At 39.2% G+C, this 23381-nt stretch overlaps 1 protein-coding gene across 6 annotated transcripts in view; it reads right to left on the bottom strand.

Moving 5' to 3' along the window:
• Fgd4 (FYVE, RhoGEF and PH domain containing 4) overlaps window positions 1-23381 on the bottom strand; it is a 278130-nt gene that overhangs the window by 83411 nt on the left and 171338 nt on the right. For 4 of the 6 annotated variants that reach the window (XM_008829641.3, XM_029561875.1, XM_008829644.3 and 1 more), the window contains 2 exons: window positions 18608-18791; window positions 13945-14440 (listed from right to left, as the gene is read on the bottom strand). In XM_008829641.3, the coding sequence (XP_008827863.1) occupies window positions 13945-14440; window positions 18608-18791 (680 nt within the window). Of the gene's footprint in view, window positions 1-13944; window positions 14441-18607; window positions 18792-21903; window positions 21982-23381 lie in introns of those variants that run through there. The other 2 variants (XM_029561876.1, XM_008829642.3) reach the window with 2 other exon arrangements.

Raw genomic sequence — 23381 nt, 5'->3', positions numbered from 1 at the left:
TAAAGGAGTACTCATTGGAAAGAAGAGGTCAAATTATCTCTATTTGTAGATGATAAGATATTATACATAAGAGATCCCAAAAATTCCACCAGAACTGTTAAAAATGATTAATGCTTCCAGTAAAGTGACAAAATTAACTTACAAAACTATAAGGCCATGTAGCCCAAATTCAAAACTGTAAGCCCAATCAGTACCCTTTCTATATACCATTAACAAGCAATCAGAGAAAGCATTCCCATTCACAATAACCTAAAAAACAATTAGAAATAAAACTAACCAAAGACATTAAAGATCTCTACAATGAAATTTTCTAATCTTTAAAGAAAGAGGTAGAGGAGGACACTAGGAGATGGAAAGACCTACTATGCTCAAGGATAGGTAGAATGAACATGGTAAAAATGACCATTTTACCAAACGGAATCTATAGATTCAATGTAATACCAATCAAAATACCCAACATTCTTCAAAAAGAGCAAGAAAAAGATCATCCTAAAATTTGTGTGTAATTCCAAAAGACCCCAAATAGCCAATGCAATCTTGAGCAAAAAGAACAACACTGGGGGGAATGAGCACACCAGAGCTCAGACTATCTTACAGAGCTATAGTCATAAAACAACACGGTACTGGCACAAAAAGAGACACATAGATCAACAGACCATAATAGAAGACCCAAACATGAGTACATTCAATTTCAGCCACCTACTATCTGACAAAGGTGCCAAGAACCCACAATGGAGGAAAGGCAGCATCTTCAACAAATGGTGCTGGCTGGATCTCTCTACCTGTAGAAGAACGAAATCGGGCCTGTATCTTTCATCCTGCACAAGTCAATTCCAAATGGATCAAAGACCTCAATATAAAACTTGTAACTTTGAAATTGCTAGAAGAAAACATAGGCAGTACCCTCCAAGATACAGGAAAAAGACAGAACTTTCCAAATCCGACATCAGCTTGTCAGGCATGAAGGTCATCAATCAATAAGTTGGACCTCATTAAGTTACAAAGCTTCTGTACAGCAAAAGAAACAACCAAGGAAGTGAAGAGGAAACCCACTGAGTGGAGATCTTTACCAGTTATATATCTGACAGAGGATTAATATTCAGAATATACAAAGAACTCCAAAACTAAAGAACCAAGAAAATAAAAGACCCAATAAAAAGACGGGCTAAAATCTGAAGACAGTTCTCAAATGAAGAAATAAAAATGGCTAAGAAACACTTTAAAAAGGGCTCAACATGCTTAGTAAATTAGGGAAATGTAGATTAAAAACCTCTTTAAGATTCCATCTTATCCCAGTCAGACTAAGATCAAGAGTATGAAAGACACCAAATGCTGGCAAGGATGTGGAGAAAGGGGAATGCTCATTCACTGCTGGTGGGAATGCAAACTTGTGCAACCACTATAGAAATCAGTGTGGAGAACTCTCACAAACCTAAAAATGAATCTACCATATGATCTGCTTATACCATTCCTTGGCATATACCCAAAGGACTCATCATACTATAGAGATACCTGTACATTCATGTTGGTTGCTGCTCTCTTCACAATAGCTAAGAAATGGAAACAACCTAAATGTCCCTCAACTAACAAATGGATAATGAAAATGTGGTATATTTATACAATGGAGTTCTACTCAGAAGTAAGAAAAGATAAATTTATGAAATTTGCAGGTAAATAGAAGGAACTGGCAACTGTTAGTTATACTAAGTGAAGTAACACACAGAAAAGCAAGCAACGTATGCTCTCCCTCATTTGTGGATTGGAGCACCAATCCCTTATATGTGAGTATATATCCTAATTTAACACCAGGAGCCAGGAAAATGTAAAGGAAACACAGAGGTAAAGGAAAAGAAAGAACCTGAAAGAGGGGACCGTAGGGAACAGATGTTACCAGTGGGGAGGTGGGGAAGGTGGGAGTTAGGTTGGGATGGAAGGAGGGAGGAACTTGCAGGGGTCATGGTGTGTGTGTAGAAACTCAGAAGAGGGTGGACAGTGGGAAGCGGGTGCTATTGGTAGGAGGGTGGGAATAATGGGGGTGCTGGGACTGGGGAGGGTGGAGGGAGGTCGGATGAGAGAAAAAAAGAGTAGGGATGAATGAATCTTGGGGGGGGGCTAGGGAATCCCCTGAGAAATGCATATACAGTGTCTAAACATTAGTGAATATGGAAGCCTGGGGGCTGTATGACAAGAACATAGTGCCAGACAGAAGAGACCTCCCTTTGAGTGGTTGGTGAGAGTGGTCCAAGAGTCCCCCAAAATAACACAGGCTATTTGCTAAAACTCTTGGTTGCCTCCCAGAACTAGAAGTCAGTCCCTACTGCTGAAGACAGGGACCATTGTGGAAGAGGGAGCAGAAAGAGTCTAAGAACCAGGGATGGTTCAAGAACACAGGGAAGCAGAGACTTTCAGGCCACTGGAAGCTTGTACATGTGAACTTGTGGCAATGATGGCATCAAGCACAGGACCCATGCCAACTCAATCAGACAAGGCCCAGAGTGGAGTGAGAGAAATAGGTAGCAGGCTGGCCCTAGACTATTAGAGAACTATTAGATACTTATTACTACTGGGTGAGGGAGCGTATGCCTTATTTACAAAGTGTGGACAGGCTGACTAGACACCAATGGATGAATTTGCACAGAAGGACATCAGGGTAGAAATGCCTGACTGGATAAGACTTAACAGGTATGGCGGAATAAATGAGGTCTGGTTGGGGGGTGGTTGGGGGACATGGATGAGGGGGGGCTCTAAATTTGATTAAAAACTGTTGTAAGAAACATAAAAAAGTGTTGTAAGAAACATAAAAAAGTTAAAATTACTGTTAGTGTTAATGGCAAATTCTTTGTTTTTATAGTAAGAACTCCTTTTGCTGACCATTTTCTGGTAAAGAAGACACTGGGGATAGGGAAAATTGACTTCTAATTAGCAGCTATTGGACTCTCTCTTGTGGACCTGGGAAAAAGGATAAGTAGTCTATAATATCCAATAGAAGTACATTTATGCCCAGCACCAGTCATATTAAACACTTGATGAACACCTTCAGACAATTATGTACGGTCACGGCTGACTGTTCTGGTTCTGGAAGGCACAGCTCAAGGAAACAGTTTTACCCTATCTTTTACTTTCACAAGCCTGATAAACTCCAGATGACCCTAGAATCATTTTCACCTTGGCTAGCAGAATTTCCTCTGTTAGAGGGATAATGGTGCTGACACACGGTCATGACTAATTCCAAATTCAGGTGTCAATGATTATGATCGAAGCAAGGAATGCTGTGATTGGTCCAAATATCTTCTCTGGGACTATATAAGCGGCGTGCATAGGCTCACTCAAGGACTGACTGGGAGACTCTCCTGTGCTGTCACCACTGATGTTCTAGCATTAAATTAAAAGTTACTTTGGAGTGGTCTTTACTTTTTAATTTTTCATTAAGTTCTTAAGTTAGCATCCAAAGGAATGGAATTCATTACAGAATCTTCACATATAAGTACGATAAGACTTGTTCCTATTCATCTCACTTTCCCTCTTTTTGGTCCTTGCCCTAACCCAATTACTTGCCACTTCTCCAGGACATATCTGGCCAAGAAGGTGAGGGGAAGCATCTCATACCTGGCAATGGGCTTTTTATTTGGCTTCTGGGATGAGCATAATTCCCTATGGAGGGTAACCCCAATTAAACTTTCTGAACTTCTAGCAGCTGTGGTTGCCTGCACAAGACCTGTGTAAGATCAAGCCAGTCAATATTCTACCATGAAGTAAGAGGGGTTTATAAGCACACACCCTTAACTGAGGACCTATGAACTGGTGGCTTCTGGGGGAGGGAGAGTCAGTTTTCTTTAGGGTGGGGCTACTGGCAGGTCAACTGTACTCCAGTATATGGTCCTACACCAAGAAGTATATGGACAGCACGAGCTGGAGTTGATGGAGTTTATTACACTAACAAAGAAGACATAAAGTTGGAGGGGTAGAGAGGTGGGGATGGATCTGGGAGTAGTTGGGAGTGAATACGATCAAAATACAGTGTATGGAATTCTCACAGACAACAAAAATATTCATTAAAAAACAAAATAACCCCATGTCATTCAAGATGTAATCTGAAATAAAAACTGTTTGTTCTAGTTCTGTGAAGATGCACATTGGAATTCTGTTGGAAATTGTGTTGAATCTATAGATTATTGTTACAATGATTTTCACAACAAATGATCACAGGAGGTCATTCCATCTTCTGTTTTTTTTTTCCCCCCCAATTTCTTCAGTATTAGGAAGTTTTCACTGCAGAGGTCTTTCACCTTCTTGGTTAGGTTTGATTCTAGGTATTTTATTATCTTTTTATTATTTATTACTGTGTGTGTGTGTGTGTGTGTGTGTGTGTGTGAATAAAGTTGCACATGTGGAGGTCAAAGGACAACACTCTTGAGTTAGTTACTGCCTGCAACCTTGTGAGAGTTGGGGATTGAATTAAGGTAATCAGGTTTACATGCAAAAACCTCTTATCCACTGAACCATCTCACTGGTCCTTATTTTATTTTTGAAAGCTATTGTGAATGAGATTGTTTTTCTAACTTCTTACTGGGAAATTTTGTTATTATTATATAAAAAGCTAATCATTTCTGTACAGCAAGTTTGTATCCTGCTACTTTTCTGACCTGCTAGAGTCTTTAGGTTCTTTAAAAGACAAGATCATGTTACATACAAGTAAGGATAATCTGGCTTCTTCCTATTTCAGCCTTTTGATTTCTGTCTCTTGACTCACCTTAAGATTTTAAGTACGATAATGAATAAGAGCAGAAATAGTAGACACCTTTTCCTTGATTCTGATTTTAGAGGAAATAGTTTCAGGTTTTGACTTTTATTATGTTGAGTTGTTTCTTTCATTCTTAGGAATTTTACCATGAGGAGATAAGGAACTTTGTTGAAGGACTTTTGTGCATCTATTTAGATAACCCTGTGATTTCTGTCCTTAAGTATATTTATGTGCTCAGTTACTTGTTGATTTGCACATGTTGAACCATCCTTGAATGAAACCAACCTAATGTGTAACTGAATGTGTAACTGAATCTTGTTTGAAAACATTTTGTGTTCATCAGGGAAGTGGGTACATAGTTTTTTATGTCATATGTGGTTTTTCTGTCAGGGTTACAGTGGCTTCATACAGCAAGTTTGGTAGTGTTCTTTCCTTTTTTATTTTATGGCACAGTTTGAGGATCATAGTTTTTCTTTAAATGTTTCATAGAATTCATCCATGAAGTCTTTTGCTCCTGGGATTTTCTTGGTTGGACACCCTTTTATTATTGCTTGTTATGGATTTAAGTTGCTTATTTTCTCTAGGTTCAATTTTGAAATGGCCTATGTGCCTAGGATTTCATCAATATTTTCCCCTCCCAATCATATTTAATTTTATTAACTTAGGTATACTTTATCTTTCTTTTAGTTGGTTTGACTAGGTATTTTCAATCTTGCTTATTTCTTTTCAAACTACTAACTTTTGATGTGATTGATTTTTATGTATCTATAAAACCTTCCAGTTTCTATTTCATTAATTTCTGTCGCAATCTTTGTTTTTTTTTTCTACTTATTGACTTTTGTGTTTGGCTTCCTCAAGTTTTTCTAAATCTTTGAGGTACATCAATAGATTATTTGAGATCTCACTCAAGTTTTAGATGTAAGTGCAACTTATGGTTATAAACTTTCTAATAACTGTGTTAGGTGGGTCCCAAAGGTTCTCATAAGTTGTGGTTTCATTTGATTCTAGGATCTTAAGAAAATTCTTCTTAAATACAAAATATTTTTTTCTATTTTACATGGTTCTAGGGGCTGTTGAGAGGAATGTGTATTCAATAGAATATTCTGTAGATACCTATTAAGTCCATTAAGTCTATTATGGTATATTCATGAAGTTTCTTTGTTGATTTTTACTTTGGATAATCTATCTATAGTTGAGAGTATATTACTGAAATCATCTACTACTATTTTATCAGGACACATCTGACTTTCTGTGGCAATTAGTGTTATTTTTATAAAACTGGGAGGCTTAAAGTTTGGTACATATGTTTACAATTGTTGTATCTTTTAATGAAGTCTTCCCATTATTAAACACAGCAACTTCTGATTAATTTTGGTGTAAAGCCTACTTTACCAGATATCAGAATAGCTATGCCAGTTTCTTTTTGGATTCTATTCAATTGATAAGTTGACTTCCATCCTTGAACACTCAGTCTGAGGGTGTCTGCCAATAGGATATGTTTCTTAGAGACAACAAATAGTTGGATCTCGGCTTTTAAAAAAGAAAATCTAGTCAGTTGCTCTGTGGACTGAGGTTATCAATATCTAAGGTCTTCTTATTTTTATGGTTTTCCTGGCTGTTGTCTTGGATGGCTGTACTGTTAGTTCTTTTCTTTCATCCCTGATGGTACCAGAGGTTTGCTGATTTATACTGTGTTGAACATGATGGATTCCTTCCTAGTAGGGCACACATTCCTCAGGCTAGTCACCCCAGGACTCTGTGGAGAATCTCCTCTTCAAGCACTAGGCAAGTTCTATGTGTGGCTGGTGCTACCCCAGCGGGTGTTCTTGCAGTGTATGCCCAGATTCTGGTCGCATCTCCGCAGCCTACTCTGGTTCATGGTTGCTAAAGACCAAATGGACTTTTCTGGCTTACTTTGAGTTGTGTAGGCTGAGCCAGTAACATGAAAAAAGCATCAACAGACAGCTGAGGGTCACTATAGTAAAAATGAAGACAAAAGGGGCAGTGGTAGTTAGACAGCTGAACTGTCTTGGTGGCCCATGCTGGGCTTCCCAACAGTCTCAGCAACTTCTGCTTGACAGCTGAAGAAGCAGTGGAGGCCTTGGTGTGGTCGCATGACAGGTGATGATGCTGCAGATCCAGACGTGTCCTATGGCGGCATCGCATACCCAGATTAATCTGTTGGAAGCACCTACAGGACCTGCATCCAGCTGAGATCCCTGCAACTAGGTTCTGCATCTGAGTGTGTCAATCACAGCTGGTACTGGGTTTCTGAGCAGTCTACCAGGCCAGGTCTTGAGCACCAAGTCTCTCTTCTCCCCACCTTAGCTCCTGAACTCATTCCCGATGGAAGCAGCACCCCACATACTTAAGCAGTGGCCAATGACTTGTGGAAGGTATCAACTGAGGAGCATATAGGGAAGGAGACAGAGGAGAAAGTGAAGGAGAACTGATTCAAAAAGGTAGAAATGCCGTAAGAGTCAGAGAAGAAAACATGTAGACCCTCATCACCAGAGGAGTTCCTGAGCACCGTCACATTTTCAAGGCCTTGGGTCTGACCCCAGGCTGAGATCTATGAATACTAGCCACTGCCAAAGGCCAAGAATTCTGGTACCAGGCCTTGAACGGGGGTGTGAGGAGCACAGCTCTTGCCCCTGTTTTCACCTACCAACTGCTGCTGCCAACACCAAGGGAAATCACAGCTCCTAGAGACAAATATTTAAGGAGGCTCTCCTTGCCTAAAGACAATTTTTATCCAAGTAGAGCAAGAATCCTAACCTAGCTAGTTGGTGACAATGATATAATGAGTAATGGTCAGTTAGAAGTCTTGGCCACCATCTCAACTATGGGTTTTCTTTCTGTATTTACTGCAGTGCCTTGCAGTACATGGTAAATAAATTTAGTTCAAAAGTTCATGGTTAGTTAGCTATAAAGTTCCATTAAAAGCCTAGCCTCCAGGTTAACACCTAGTTTCAGTTAGTTCTATATGTTGATCATGTTTTACTCAAAGTTTACCTCCCCCCCTCCGAAGTAAGTCCTGTGGTTCCAAATCACAGTCCTCTCCTTTTCTTTGTGGACAATTCACTGTGATCTTTTTCATGATATTATGCTCTCTATTTAGGTCTCTTCCTGACCCCATATATTCCATCTTAGTAATAATACTAGTCACATCAACATGAAGATTTTCTTCTATTCTTACACTTTTTGGGCTCCAGATCCATCTAGTCACATACATAATCCCTCCAAATTAATATTTTGTAGGTGCTATAGACTGAGTGGTATGAAACTAATCTAATGAGCAACTCAGCTCCCTCTCTGCAGTTCCAGTACCAAAACTTCCTTCTTGTATGCCACCTCAGTTACTTCATTTAGTATGTTAGGGAACGATGGGAGGAAGACATGTTAATGTGACATAAGTGAAGTCACTTGCTTAGTAAGTGATGGGGGAGATTTTCAGCTCCAAAATCTGAATGCTTAACCAGCAAACCTCGCCTGCAGAAAATCACAGGCTCGTGGTAAGCATTTTCACTTGCATTCCCCTAAATCCTTCAAATTGAGCATGTGAAAATCTCCTTTTTTGGACTCCAAAATTTTCTCCTTCTGGCCCCCTGTAGTTCAGGAAAAGGTATATCATCTGCCAATTCACCCATACTAGGAAGGAGGCCACCTTGACTCAGGCCCTACATGCAAGTCATAGAATTGTTCAGAATCTCTCTTCTTTGTTTCTAACCCCTACATTCACCATCATTTCTGACCTCACAGTAGATGTATTCTTTTCACTTTATCTGATTCATCTCTGTAAAACCCATAGGTGTAACAAATAAACAACAACAAAAATAGATTGAGGGGCCAGAGAGCTTGCTCAGTGGTTAAAGGAGCTTGCAATGAAAAACTGGTCATCTGATTTCGAGCTCTGGAACTGATTACCAGAATCCATGAAAAGGTGAAAAGGAAGAACAGACTCTACAAAGTTGTCCTTGGACCTCCACGTGTATGGGAGCATGAACACTCATATGCATACATCGCTTGTGAATGCACAGAACAATAAAAGTATTTTAAAAAACCTATCTAAACTGGGTGTATGATAACATGCTGATAGTCCCAGCATTTTGGAGGTGAGGGCAGGAGGGGCCTATGTTTAAGGTCATCCTTGGCTATCCAGTGAATGAAAATCACCAAATCAAAACATTCCACAAAAAATCCCACAGATGTTTTATCATTGTCACTTCAGTGGTTTAAGAAATGTCTCTTTCTGAAATCATACTGGACTATGGAATCACCACAGCTTAATCTAATAGAAGAGGAGACAGAGCAAGCAAAGATCATGCCATTTGAAGTATGTTTCCTTCAAATACATTCTTAAATGTTAAAGCTCTAAGCAGTTCTCTTTTGGAAGTGGAATTATGGGAAGTTTCATATTCTCTATGTTTTGCTGTGTTTCCTGTTTTTCAACAAGTATTAACTGTTTTAGTCAGTTAAAAAAATTAAACCTCATGGTGGCACATGCCTGTAGTCCCAGCACTTGGGAGGCAGAGGCAGGCGGATCACTGTGTGTTCAAGGCCAGCCTGGTCTACATAGTAAGTTCCAGGACAGCTAGGGCTACAGGGAGACCCTGTCTCAAAAAGCCCCGCCCCCAATTAAACCTCCATTGTTTTCAGCAAAGAAATAAGTGTCTTAACTGACATATAAACCCATTGCAATATATCTTCAGCTTTCATCTTAAGCTGAGCCCTGGGTTGAGCATGGCTGCAGTGGCAGCTCCTTGGGGAGGATGAGGATCACTGAAATCCAGGAGCACAGTGATCCCATCTCAGAAGCTAGTAAGTCTACTCCACCACCCTGACACTCCTTTCTTTATCCTTTATGGCCTCATTATGAGGAGTTGGAGTTAAAAACCTGAGTTTTTAGTCCTGAATCATCATTACGGGGTCAGAAATACTCCCTCAAATATTCCATGTACCTCTGCACTCTGCCCACAGCTAATATTCCTACTGCATCCCAGTTCATCTTCATCTACCTCTGACCTCTGCTCATGGCTAAAACTTCCTACTGCATCCCAGTTCATCTTCATCTACCTCTGACCTCTGCTCATGGCTAAAACTTCCTACTGCATCCCAGTTCATCTTCATCTACCTCTGACCTCTGCTCATGGCTAAAACTTCCTACTGCATCCCAGTTCATCTTCATCTACCTCTGACCTCTGCTCATGGCTAACACTTCCTACTGCTTCCCAGTTCATCTTCAGCTGCCTAGCAATCTACTCTTTCATCAAGGCCCACTTTAGCTGCTTTTAAGGAGCCCCTCCATTGACTAGCCACTTCATCTCTATTTCCAAATTAACCAATGATCTTAAGAATTACAACTAATCTTAATGAGCAGAAATGGAAGGGAAAAAAAGTCACCTGGATTATAGCTATTTTTTTTTCTTTTACTGGTGGTGTGCTACGAATTGAATCCAACGCTTCATATATAGTAGGCAAATCCTCAACCACTGAGCTATAGCCTCTGTAATGCTTATTTTAGAATGTTTAATAGTTACATACTCCAAAGGCTTACTTAGTTAAAATAAGCAAAATAGATATTTAATCAGAAATAATCAAGAAACTAACAGAAGGTTTTAAAAATATATTTCTGTAAGTTTCTATTTTGTGAATTATATAATTTCTGTCATTTTTGGTCAAATGAAAGGATATTTCTCTATCTGCCTCTGTTATATTCTTGACAGCTGTTATTAATTTGAGCCTATGTAGAAAATATTGACATTTATATAAAACCTTAGTCTTAAAAACTACCACACTATTCATTCATACTTGGCTTATAATATAAAACTGAATATAAATCTAGAACATAAAATATTTATACTTTTGACCATTGATGACTATGAGGACTTTTAGAGATACACTAAATATATTTTTCATTATGAGATAAAGATGAGACTTTAGGGGAAAAAGGTAAAATTTAAAGTGATATGTTTGGGCATCAAATTGACAAGTTCTGGAGTTATGGTGCTTAATCTTGATTGTCAACATGACTGGATTTAGAATCACCAAGGTAACACTTCTCTGGCTGTGTCTATGAGGGTATTTCCAGAAAGGTCTGACTGAAGTGGGAAGTACCATCCTGGAAAAGAATGACACCATTACAATGGCCGAGATTCTAGATTGAATAAAAAGGAGTGTTGGCATTCATCTCTCTACTTCCTGGCTGAAATATCCTGCTCACACTCTTAATGTATTCTTAGCCCTGAAGGACTGTATCCTCAAACTGTGAGCCAAATAAAGCTTTCTTTCCTTAAGTTGTTTTTGTCAGAGCAATGAGAAAACCAAAAACCAACCAACATAGTACTTTTCAGATCTTTAGATGTTATCTACCAAATCTCACATCTTTAATTAGTATAGTCATGTACTGTAGCAGATTAAAAAAAACAAACTGAAGTCTGCTAAAGGGGAGATGTTGGAAGGAAAATATTAAAACTTAAGTTAGGGGAAGGAAAAGACCGTTTACTTAGGAACTATGTATACAAATAAGCTATGCATCAAAGAGATTATAAAGCAACAGTACAGTTCCTTTCTGCAGTGATGGAGTTTAGTTTTCATAAAACACTTAAACAAAAGTAAGCACACTCTGCAGTGAGACAAATCAACTGTTCCGTATGTTTCAGAAATTAATTTCATTAAAAATGTTTGCCTGTTCACAGGGTTGGAAAGATGGCTCAGCAGTTAAGAACACTGGTTGCTCGCCAGGGTTCAGTTCCCAGTAACCATATGGTGGCTAACAACTGCCCCTAACCATTCCAGGGGATCTGACACCTTCTTCTGGTCTCCCTGAGCACTGTATACCTGCAGGCAAAACACACGCTAAAAATAAAAATAAATAAAACGTTTAAAAATGGCTGTCCTTTCTTAAAAATGTGTATATGTACACACACACACACACACACACACACACACACACACACACACACATGAATAGATAGCTTTAGTCATCTAGCTTTCTAGCTAGATGTGATGTAATGCAATGTAAATGTAAATCTATTTTCACAACTCCATAAGCCCAGGATAAACTTTACAATGGTATATTTTTCTTAAATGTATTAAGTATTTCCTTTTGCTCAAAATTATTATCTCATGTTCACATTGCTGGTAGGCATCTGGGATAAGAGGATGATCTGACTATGACATCTGTCACTTCTGAGAACCAGGGTTAATTTGGCCAATCCAGCTGGCTAGGTTCTTTCCTCCTTCACTGCTCCATGGACATCCTTCTGAAGCTTTGTATAGTTGAGAAGGAAGTCTTTTCCTGACAGAGAAGGGCTGTTCTTACTCAAGGGCAAGTGGGTAGTTATGCTAGACCATCTGAACAAGCTCTCAAGGAAATGGCCATTAAGTTGATTATTGGTTTAAATGGAACTGACTTGAGGGTCTTCTGATGTAAATCTCTTTATGCAGTTATATAAAAATAGAAATAATTTTTTCAATTGCATGATGAAACTAAAAATATTCAATTACACCTTAAAAGTTCAACACATTAGAAAGTACTCAATCTGAAGGGTTATCTTAACAAGGAGTTTATCACATATAACTGAATAATGAATCACTACATTATCACTGAAAAAGCCCTTGTGATCCTATGCAGTTTGTGCCCTGCAACTAGACACATGAATTCTATTGACTTGTTCAAGGTCACAATGCTCAAAGAAACATCAGCATCCCTGGTCCCAACTGTCTCGTCCACAATATGCTACTAAATTAAAAAAAAAAAAAATTCTTAATTGTGGTAAAATACGCATAACAAAATAAAGCTTTCCAACACTATTAACATATTGCATTTGGGGATGAGAGGAGAGGAGAACACACAATCATTGTGCCAATATTAAATGTGCTATTTGGATCACTAGCTCTGCAGAGAACTTCCTGTCTCAATCACACAAGTATGTGCCATCCACTGCTTAAAAAGCTCAGCCACGAGGAAAGCCGCCTGTATTATTCATTCTATGTTTCATGAACTTAATAAGAAAATCTTATTATATCTCTCCCAAACCAAGTAAAATTCATCTAGGAACATGCATATACAACAACAAAAAAGACAATACAGAAAAAGTACCAGCAACCACAGGAATCACCACTAAGTAAAATCCTTCCATGAATCAAGGTAACTCTTGCTGTTCCACAGATGCCTGCAGGCGCTTCACCCCACTGTGAAAGATATTCTGGTTATAACTGTCTCTTCCTTTCACCATAGTTCAAGAACAAAGACACTAAAATTCACCACACTATTGAGGTATAAGAAGATTTACTTCACAGTCCTGTTTCTTTGCTGTTTCAGAGTGTCATTAAAGCCTGAGTCCCTTTCTCCCACCCATTGTCCTATTTAAACTTTCCCTGCTTGTGATTTCTTGTACCAGGTCATGACACTGGCCTGGGAGTGACAGCACAGAGCAGCTGAGTGATTCTGAGCTGCACATCGCAGTAAGACCCTCAAAATTCACCTGACATTTCTGGGACATTTTCTTTTTCTCTGAGTGAACTGCTAAACTCTTATTTGGCCACCTGACTTAAAAAAATCAAGGCATTTACTATCACCTAGCATAGAGGCACACATCTTTAATCCCAGCAGTCAAGAGACAGGGGCAGGTGGATCTCTGTGAGATCAAGGTCAATATTGTCTACATAGTGAGTTCCAAGCTAGCTGAGCTACAGCTGAGAGACCCTGTCTCAAAAACAACCAACCAACTTCCCCCAAAACGGGTTTTAGTTAGAAAAATCTAAAAATGAGAAGCCTAGAAATAATTACAATCTGCTGAATAAGTTGTTAATATTTCCATATTGTCCAAGAAAAGGATCATCTGCTAGTGTCAAGTTCATCTTCCAAGCTTTCTGTCCTCTCTGCCTGTTAAATGCTAGGGATTCTGCACCAGTGTCTAGAACCACAGAAATATGTTTCTCACGTAAAGACAACGTGGTGTGGCTTTCTTATATCAATGCAATCACACTGAGAAACCACAACAGAAAGATCCAAAGAAGCTGCACAAGAAAAAAGTGAAACACCCCTCAGAGGGGGAACTAGCCAGTGGCTCCTACAGCTGGCAAATGTTTTAACTGCTGGTGTGGGTAACGTGAGCTGTTCATTTCACAGCGGCTGTTAGAGTTTGACACAGCGAGTGTCTAAGCAGTGTTTCCCTGTGCACAGCTTCATGCTTTACCTTTACCTCATGGTGCTGGTCCGGCTGATCCAATTCCACAGGGCTTTCTCCACTTTCCCTCTTTTGGACGTTGGCATCTTCATCTTTCAGGAAAAGCACTGAGTCGGCACCTGGAGTCCTACAACTGCTATCAGAAATATTTTCATCATGGTCATTGCTTGTGGTTGGTGCAGGATCTGTGGTAGCTTCATCTCTTTCTCCATTTACTAAGTGTGCATCAAGAGATGTTTCAGCAGTTTGACTACGGTTATCTGGGCTAAGAGCAGCCATCTTACTCTCTTTACATTCCATCTGGTTTTGTGGTGCTGTTATGCCATTGGCCAAACAAGTCTTTTCACCCTGAGCCTCATCTGGGTAACTTTCCTGCTTCTGTGGTGGGTGCTGGGACATGAATTTTTGTGGAGATGTGGGTGTCAGTCCATGCTGTCCCGGGATTTGAGGAATACCTAGGTTCACTGTAGAATCTTTTTTCAAATCGATGTAATTTGATGAAACACTGTAAGATTAAAAATAGTAAGAAAACATGAAAACGTTAGCATGAAAAATTTAGAAGTTTAGAAGTTTTAAAGACAAATCTACTTGAACAGAGATTTCTTTTCTAGTCATGACAGTTTTAGAGACATGGACTCCTGGGATACAACCCACATCTAAATAGGCAGCTAAAAAAAGAGGAAAAGTCTCAGCTTTTCCTACAGGGCTAGAAGCATGGGATGTTTAAATGACTTCATAACAAGATAGATGAAATAGTAAGATCATCTTTTCCCAGGTTTTTTACTTCTTTGCCATTTGATAAAAAAAGCACAGAAGTCCTCAGTTTATAAATAGGTTATAAGCAAAACTTATTTTCATTTGGAATGCTGACATATTTTCAAAAGCTTTACTATACATGCTGCAGTACCTGCCAATGAGTCCCTAATGGCTCTCTTTAATCTTGCTCTTGATCTCTCCAATCTGGTCTCTAAGTCAGATCCTCACACACGGAAGGGTACACTGATGTCCCGATGACACCTACATGACTGCCTACTCCAGCTCCCAGAGTTCCATCTTCTGGTTTCCTTCTCCTCACTGTGATCTTGCCACACTCCAAAATGTGTGCATGTGAAGGTCAGGGCCACTGCTCTTCTGTTCCCAGGAAAATCTTCCCCAGGACACTGATGTGACTAACTCTCTGCCACTCAGGCCCTAACACAGCACTGTTCCAGAGGCTTTTCTAAGTTGGATTGTCTGAACTGAATACTCCACCATTTTCTCCAGTCTTCTTTAAAGTCCTTATTGATGCCTGCTATTCCATGTAATCTTTATAAAAAGACAATGGAACTTCACTCCTGATACAATGTTCCTTTGGAATTATTTGTGTAGTATTTTAACCCAGAATTCCAGGTTGAAGGAGGGGACATAAAACTAAAAGCTATAGTCTGAGAAATTTCCATGACCTAAATGAGAAGAAACTAAACTAGATTACGATTCTGTGAGGGCCAAGACTGAACTGTCTTGTTCTCTCAGCATCACTCCTCCAGCTCAGTGAGGTGTGTGCAAAGTGCTCAATAAATGTGCGACAAATGAAATGATCCCGTGACAATTACACAACAGCAGACAGCATTTATGAAGTGTTCGGTAAGTGCCTTAAGCTATGTTAAGTCTTTTATAGTGGTTACTGTGTTTTATCCTCAAATAACTGCCAACTCAGGGGTCTATAAACAAAGAGATCTATGCCTGAAAAATTCTATCAAGTGACTAAACCAGAGAATTAAAGCCATGAAGTCCAGCTTTAAATCTCATTATGGTTTTCACTCCATGTTATGCTAAAACATTTTAGATAGGATGAGGAGCACGTGAATAAGCAACACAAAAAGTAGGGGCAAAATCCAGTACTGGTTACCTTCCTCAGTACAGGTAACCCCTCTGGGTGACAGGGAAAGGGAAGTAGGGCAGGGCAAGGTAATATGGACACACTGAGATATGTCACCTTCTCTCTTCATTCCAACCCACCCCTACCCTGTCAGTGCTACTTTGAACTGAAGAGAGAGAGAGAGAGAGAGAGAGAGAGAGAGAGAGAGAGAGAGAGAGAGAGAGAATGCATGCATGAGAGAGGACAGTTAGCAACAAAGTGAGAAAGGAAGAAACAAGGATGTGATTTAAGTCAAATAAGCGAAGGGAAATATTTCAGAAGGGTAAAATGCTTATGTTTATTCAAAAGTTGGAGATTGTCAATATAAATAAATATGACACATTCCACTGCAGATATTTGCCTTCTATATACAGTATATCTTGACCCCAGAAAATCTGTCAAGAAATCCTTGTTGATAAGTCAAGCCATCCTCTTCTGACTACATCAGTGTCTAATAACTTTGTAGAATGATCTTCTGAATACCCCTGAACTGAACCTAGGCATGCTTTGAACACTCCTGAAGGACTGCTTTGGAAGATCTTGTAGTAATTGCCATCAAAGTACACTTGCAGCAGGTGGAATAAAAATGGGAGAGGTAAAAGGAGCAATTAGTACTAGTTAGTATTCAGAGGCGTGCTATTGCCTGCACATGCCAGAACAGTGTAGGGGTAGGGCAGTCAGTCTTGCAATATTCTTGGGAAAACTCAATGTTTGTGTCTGCAGAAAAATGTTACTTTTTAAGTCTCTAAATCTTCCTAAGCTTAAAAAAAAGTAATTGCTCTTATTTTGAGAGAAAGAAGACTTCAAGAAAAAGGAAATAACAATAAAAACAACGAAATACGGGGCTGGAGAGATAGCTCAGCAGTTAAGAGCACTGAGTGCTTTTGCAGAGAGGACCCAGGTTTGGTCCCCAGCACTTACGTGGTAGCTAACAACCATCCTTAACTCCAGTTCCAGGGGATTAGACAGCCTCTTCAGGCACTGTATGCAGAGTCTCACTTATATACAGGCAGGCAAAACACTCATACAAATTAAATAAATAAATAAAGGAAGAAAGAAAGAAACATTTCTTAAAAAATGAGATCTGCTGGCTCCAATCATTCTATTTCATGGAATGGTGTTACTTGGACTTTTGCCCAGAGCAAAACTATGACACTTAGCTGAGGTCTTTTTTAAAAAGATGTTATTACGATTTGTATGTCTTAATGGATGTGTGAGTGTTAGCATACATGTGAAATGGAGCACATGTGGAGGTCAGAGGACAACTTTGGGAAGCTGTTTCTCTCCTTCTACCATGGGTTCTGGGAACTGAACTCCTGGGCTGTCCTCAAATCCCCCACCCTCCTGCCTCTGTTTCCTGAGTATTGTGACAACAGGCCCCTTTGGCCAACTTACAAGCATATTTTCAATGAGGGACACTGCAGTCTTAGGCTTGGTTACATTTTCCAGAACATTCTAAAAGTATTTCCAAGCTATAATTTCACTATGTGCATAATAAGGAAATTTAAAAATTCACGTAATGGGAAAGAATTCCTAAATATTACATCTGAATGAAGGAAAATATTTGTCTTCAAGGATGAAAATGAAATTACATACACTCTATTTTTTTTTTTTTTTCTTTTTTGAGACAGAGTCTCCCTGTAGCCCCAGCTGTCCTGGAACTCACTATGTAGACCAGGCCGGCCTTGAACTCACAAAGATCCACCTGCCTCTGCCTCCCGAGTGCTGGAACTAAAGGCATGCGCTACCACGCCTGGCATACATTCTATTTATACATATTTTGTTATAGTGACAAACAAAATCTTCCTGATATACTTTATAGAAATAAAATTCTATTTAAGCAAGTGATGTGAATTCTAAGAAAAAAATTCTGAGACCTAAGGTCTTATAAATAGAAAAGCAATTTATATGGGTTTGCTTTTAATTTCTCTTTTTGTTTTGTTTCTATCTTTACATGAAAACACACATTTTACCTGCCATTATTGCCCCCATGCATTAGAATTACAGAATATAAAATTCTATCTATAAAGCATGAAATGAGGGAATATGCATTCCAGCATCTGGGAGGCAGAGATAGGTGGATTTCTGTGAGACCCAGCCTGGTCTACATATCAAGTTCTAAGCCAGTTGGGGTAATAGGAAGACCCTGTCTCAAAAAGACCTACCCCCTCAAAAAAAACAATTTAGCATGAATTTTGTTTTTAGAGATAACATCTCTTTATAGAGAGAAGGGACACAGACTGGATGGGTACAGAAGACTTGAATTAAATAAAATGAATCAGGAAGACTGGGCCCAGGAAGGCAAGGAGTCAGAGGCAAGGCAAGGAGTGGACAGACTCTTGGCCTTAACAAGTCAGATATCCACTGACACATACAGAAAATGAGAACCAGCAACAATTTACACATAGTAAATTATAATCCATACTAGGGCAACATCAAGTAATTTTTAAACATTTTATTTATTATTTTTTTAATGTGTATGTGTATTGCCTGCATGTATGTGAGTGCACCCGTGTCATGCAATGCCTTGGAGGTCAGAAGAGGGCTTCGGATTCCCCTAGAACTGGAGTTAAAGACAGTTTTTAGCTGCCACGTGGGAGCTGGTCCTCTGCAAGAGCAGTCAGTGCTCTCAACCGCCGAGCCATCTCTTGAGTCCCAAGTAATTTATTTTTAAAATGCTCTTGCTAAGGCTGGGAAACAATGAACTAAGATCCCACGCTTTTCAAGGATAACTTTCTTCCTCCCAGTCTTCTCCCATTGTAAGTTAACTCTTACCTGCATCCTTCAAAGCGACTGATGAGATCTGACACCTTACTGGGTTTTTCTTTTGAGGCACAAGAAGCAGGGGCAGGATTAGCATCCCCCATCCTTGGTTTTGCGCTAGATAAAGCTTTATGCCTGGGGGTTTGGTGTATATTGAACGAAGGTGAGATCTGCAGATGTAAAGGCTTTGGAGGCACTGTAGAGAAAGAACAGAATTCAGTATTTCACTAATGTTATTTTCTTCTGTAACAATGAAGATTCATGTATCCTGCATACAAAACTCTTCAGCATTTGTGAGCTATTGCAAAGTCTGTCAAATTGGAACTGACCTAACCAAGGAGAATTTTATTTAATCTTGGATATATGCTCCATGTCCCCTTGAAATACTGTCTCTAAATTTAAGTAGTTCTATTGGTTTTTGTTCTTATACATGACACTGATAAACACCTAGAAATCTCTATATATAAGGTTGCAGCACTCTATGTCAGATTACAGAGGAGTTATTTGTCTAAACAAAGAAAAGTCACTGAATTAGAAACTAAATGCTAGAAATTCATTGTTTTCTACGATACAGATTTTCTGATAACAGTGATAGCAGATCTACCAGATGCAGACCTATGAAGTTAAACCTCAAAACAGCATGTGTTCACATAGCATTTTTCATTTGTGTTTTTGTTTCTTTTACATTGTTTTGTTTTTCCATTTAAAAACTTCTTTACTTACTGTATTTGTTTTCATTTGGTATACCACATAACAAAGACATTTTCATTTATTTGATCCTAGATGAAGTTTTACACATTAAAGTCAGAGTCTGAAGCTAGTGCTATTTTCACTTCTGTCTATGAAAGCAGAGGGTTAGTGCCTGGCTCAGGGTTACATGGTTCATCTAATACTAGGACTGGGAGGCAGATTCTAGACCTTTCTATCACTACTTATCCTCAGCAATCCAGCAAATGAGGTAGAGGGATACAGAAGATCTAATATGGCTGCTTGCATTATATAATTGTCTTGCACTGACATATTACAAATTGTTCACTTCACAACAATTCCCAGAATAGGAATAGATCATTTCAAGAAATAATAAAATTTACAGAAGTTCCCTAGGAAGACATACATAAAAAGACACAGTATGCTCAGATTTTATTTCTGTCCTAGTAGTCAACTTACTATAGGGAACAAAAATGTATCACAAGATCTTTATAAGTAGAACAGTTAATTTGCCCAATTCCTTTTGAACACAAGAAGATCTGAATGAAAGAATTGCAAGCTTTTTTTAAGGAAGACAATATTTTCCAAGTTATGTTTAGGGAACAGTGAAAATCTATTGGGGAGGAAAGGATTTATAAATGCTTGAAATCCATTAATTTAAAGGAAAAATCTGGGCATAATAAATGCACACTAAACTAATAGACAGGAGCTCCCTGCTCACTACACCTACACAAACTTTCAACATTAGGAATAATTTCAACATTCTAATTAACATACTGAAAGGAGGAAGTATGTTCTTTATAATTCTTTGTGTTAAAATCACTAAAAATAAGTTATTTAGAGTTTAATCATTGATCATTCCTTACTGTTGTATGAGATACTCATGTGAGACGCTTGAAAACTCAAATAAAAGACATACAGCAGCCACTTTCTCAGCAAAGATGCCACAGATTTTCCCAGTCAAAAATGTGTTCCTGCCATTCCTCCTTTGGGGTTCTTTTCCCCCACGTAGGGACTGAGTCCAGAGCATCAGAGATATTAAGCTCTTGTTTTACCACTGAGCCACACACTTTTCCCTAGACCCATCTCTTGAAATTTATTAATTCTTCAAGGATTTCATAGACTGTGTTCTGATTATATGCACCCCCAACCTCCTCTCAGATCCACCCTAACCTCCCTAACCACCCACCTCAACTTTGTGTCCCCCCCCCTTTTTTTTTAATTTTTGCTGGTCTGTTTTTGAGACAGATGCCTTGTAGTCCCAACTGGCCTGGAACTCACTATGAAGACCAGTCTGGCCTCAGTCTCACAGAGATCTTCCTGTCTCTGCCTCTGAGTACTGGAACTAACAGCCTGTGCCACCATGTCTGGCCTATGTCCTTTTCTTTTTTTCAGTTTTTAAAAATATTTTGAGTTTTTTTGCATTAAATATAATAGATTTTAACCAAATTTAGACACCACCCCCCAGAGGATTTCATGCATTCTTTCATATATGTTAAGGCCTATCTGTACCCAGATGTCCCTTGGTGCAAGTTCATCCACTGGAGTCTAGTCAGTCTATCTAGAGTCAGTCCCTTAAAGATCAATTCTTTGCTACCTGGCAGTAATCAGTTACCAACAGTTCCTTGGCTAAGGTTAGGGCCTGCTGCCTATTTCCCTAGTTCTCTGCTGGGTTTTTTTTCTGATTGAGTCAGCATGGATCTTGTGCATGCCATCACCATTGCTTCAAGTTCATATGAGCAAGTTCCCAGAGGCCTGAAAGCCTTTATTTCCTTATATTCATGCACCAGCCCTGGCTCTTATGACCTTTCTGCCCCCTCTTCCACAATGGTCCCTGAGCCATGGGTGGGTGAGATTTAATGTAGGAGTCCTATCCAGGGACATGCACTCTGCAGTCTCTTATTCTCTAAAACTTGGTCAGTTGGGGCTTTCTGTGTACACTGCATTCTGTGCATGAGGAAGCTTTGCTGATGAGAGTTGAGGGATGTATTACTGTTCTCTCTACCTCCTGTTTCACTATGTACCATGAGCCTTAGGCGTAGGGGTTCCATTGTAGATGTGTCACATATGGGTATCTCTCATACATATATCCTGTGTGTGATCACTTGTGGAACCCTGTAATAGCCCTTATCTTTTGAAAACAAAAAGTTTCTTTGATAAGTGAGTGGTGTATGGTGTGCTTGTCTATAAATGTACTGTACCCTTTAAAAAAGAAAAAGCCCCATCAAGCATCGAGTTTAATTTGTGTTCTCCCAAATACTCTTGGGTATGGGCCCATTCCCTGGAGTGTGATCAACTTACCAGGGGTCACACCCTTAAAGAAAACTGACTCTCCTTATCCCAGTAGCTATCAATTTCCAACGGCTGTGCAACTAGGGATGGGGCTTTGTGCCCACCTCCTCCCTCCACACAGGTTAGATTTTGTCCCACTTGAGCTTACCCAGGTCTTAGGCATGCTGTCACAACCACGTGAGTTCGTAGGTGTAACTGCCCTGTTATGTTTGGAAAACCCTTTTGTTGTAGTCACCCACCCCCTCTGGCTCTTACGATCTTTCTGCCCCTCTTTCTCAGTGATCCCTGAGCCTAGGAAGCAGGTATACCATTTAGGGTTGAAAATTCCACCATCTCTTATTCTCCGCGTGTTGACCAGTTGTGGATCTCTGTGGTAATCACCATCTGGTGACAAAAGAAGCTTTTCTGATGAGGGCTAAGAGATGCACTAATCTATGGGTAAAATAATAAGTCATTAGGAGTCAATTTAATACTGTGTCCACTTAGCAGGATTATAGTAGTAGGTTCTCCCCTAAGCCTAGACCCATCTCTTAAAATGGTTTTCATAACGCCATGTACATATTCTCCAAATGTTCTTATAAGTTTTATTCAATTGTTACCTAATTAGTGATAGAGTCAAATACTAAAGTAGCAAACCTCCCCAAACTGTACACACTGAGGACCAACATTCAATACACAAAACTTTTAGGGGATAGTTCATGCCCAAACCACAACACAGCATATAAAAAATAATGTGTATTATGCTTTAAAAGTCTAATTAAAAGAAAATTATTCTTTCACTCCTGAAGTTACATGGGAATCAAAAGATTGAATACAGAATTCAAATAGAACTATATCTTGTATACTCTATTATGCTAAAAAGTCAATTATAATTAAAAAAACAAGATAGATTTCAGTTCAATGCTTTGTCTTCAAAGGAAACAGCAGCATCAGGATCAAGGAAGGAACTAATACCTCAAATTATGGAAATAAAATTTCTCTACAGGGCAATGCTTTCTACTTGTGGGCAACCCAATGAGCTTTAAGGACCCATCATACCCCTTTCCTCTGCGGCCTAGATGTTCTCTAGGGATCTGTACTGAGGAGTCCTACCTTCTTTTTACATCTTGTCCCTTGTGAACTTTAGCATGCGTCAATGCTTTCTTCTGATGTCTCTAAGGAGGGGGCCTATGCACCAATTAACCTATTTTTCTCCCTCCCCCTCCTTCCTTTACTTATATGTTACCAGGAGGATGGTGGAGAGGGCGCATTCCTGACACTTCTAAGAGCTATTTGCATACCTGAGCATCCTAGCAGCAATTCCACTGTACTAAGCCTAAAATTCCATCTACTAGCATTATTACTATTGCAAATCAGCTTCTCTACCTATTTTCCATTTCTATTATTGGCAACATCATTCAACATTCATCTCAGTATAACTTGTCAAGTGCATGAGCTGTGTGTGGCATAATGCTGTGAGCATGTAAACCTATACCTTGCTTTCATTGACATACAGCCCTCTGGGGAAAAATGCTTTTTTTCCTTTACAAAACATTATTTCCCTTTATAAAATCATTTACTCCTGTATAATATATGTTCAGAACCCTTTCCCCTCCCCTGCCTGCGGCCACTCTAAGGCTTTCTTACATCTTACACATTCCTACTTCTAATATTTTCATTCCAAACTCTGTATGTGAAAGAAATAGTAAAAATGAAAGACTCTTTGTGGATGGATATCTTGTATATCTACAAAATAGATTTCTATCAGCTATGTCATATGATGTGGAACTGACACCACATGAAGGAT

Source organism: Nannospalax galili, unplaced genomic scaffold, assembly GCF_000622305.1.
Source record: "Nannospalax galili isolate Female #2095 unplaced genomic scaffold, S.galili_v1.0 scaffold454, whole genome shotgun sequence".
Taxonomy (NCBI): domain Eukaryota; kingdom Metazoa; phylum Chordata; class Mammalia; order Rodentia; family Spalacidae; genus Nannospalax; species Nannospalax galili.
This window is presented reverse-complemented; position numbering and strand designations above follow the sequence as displayed.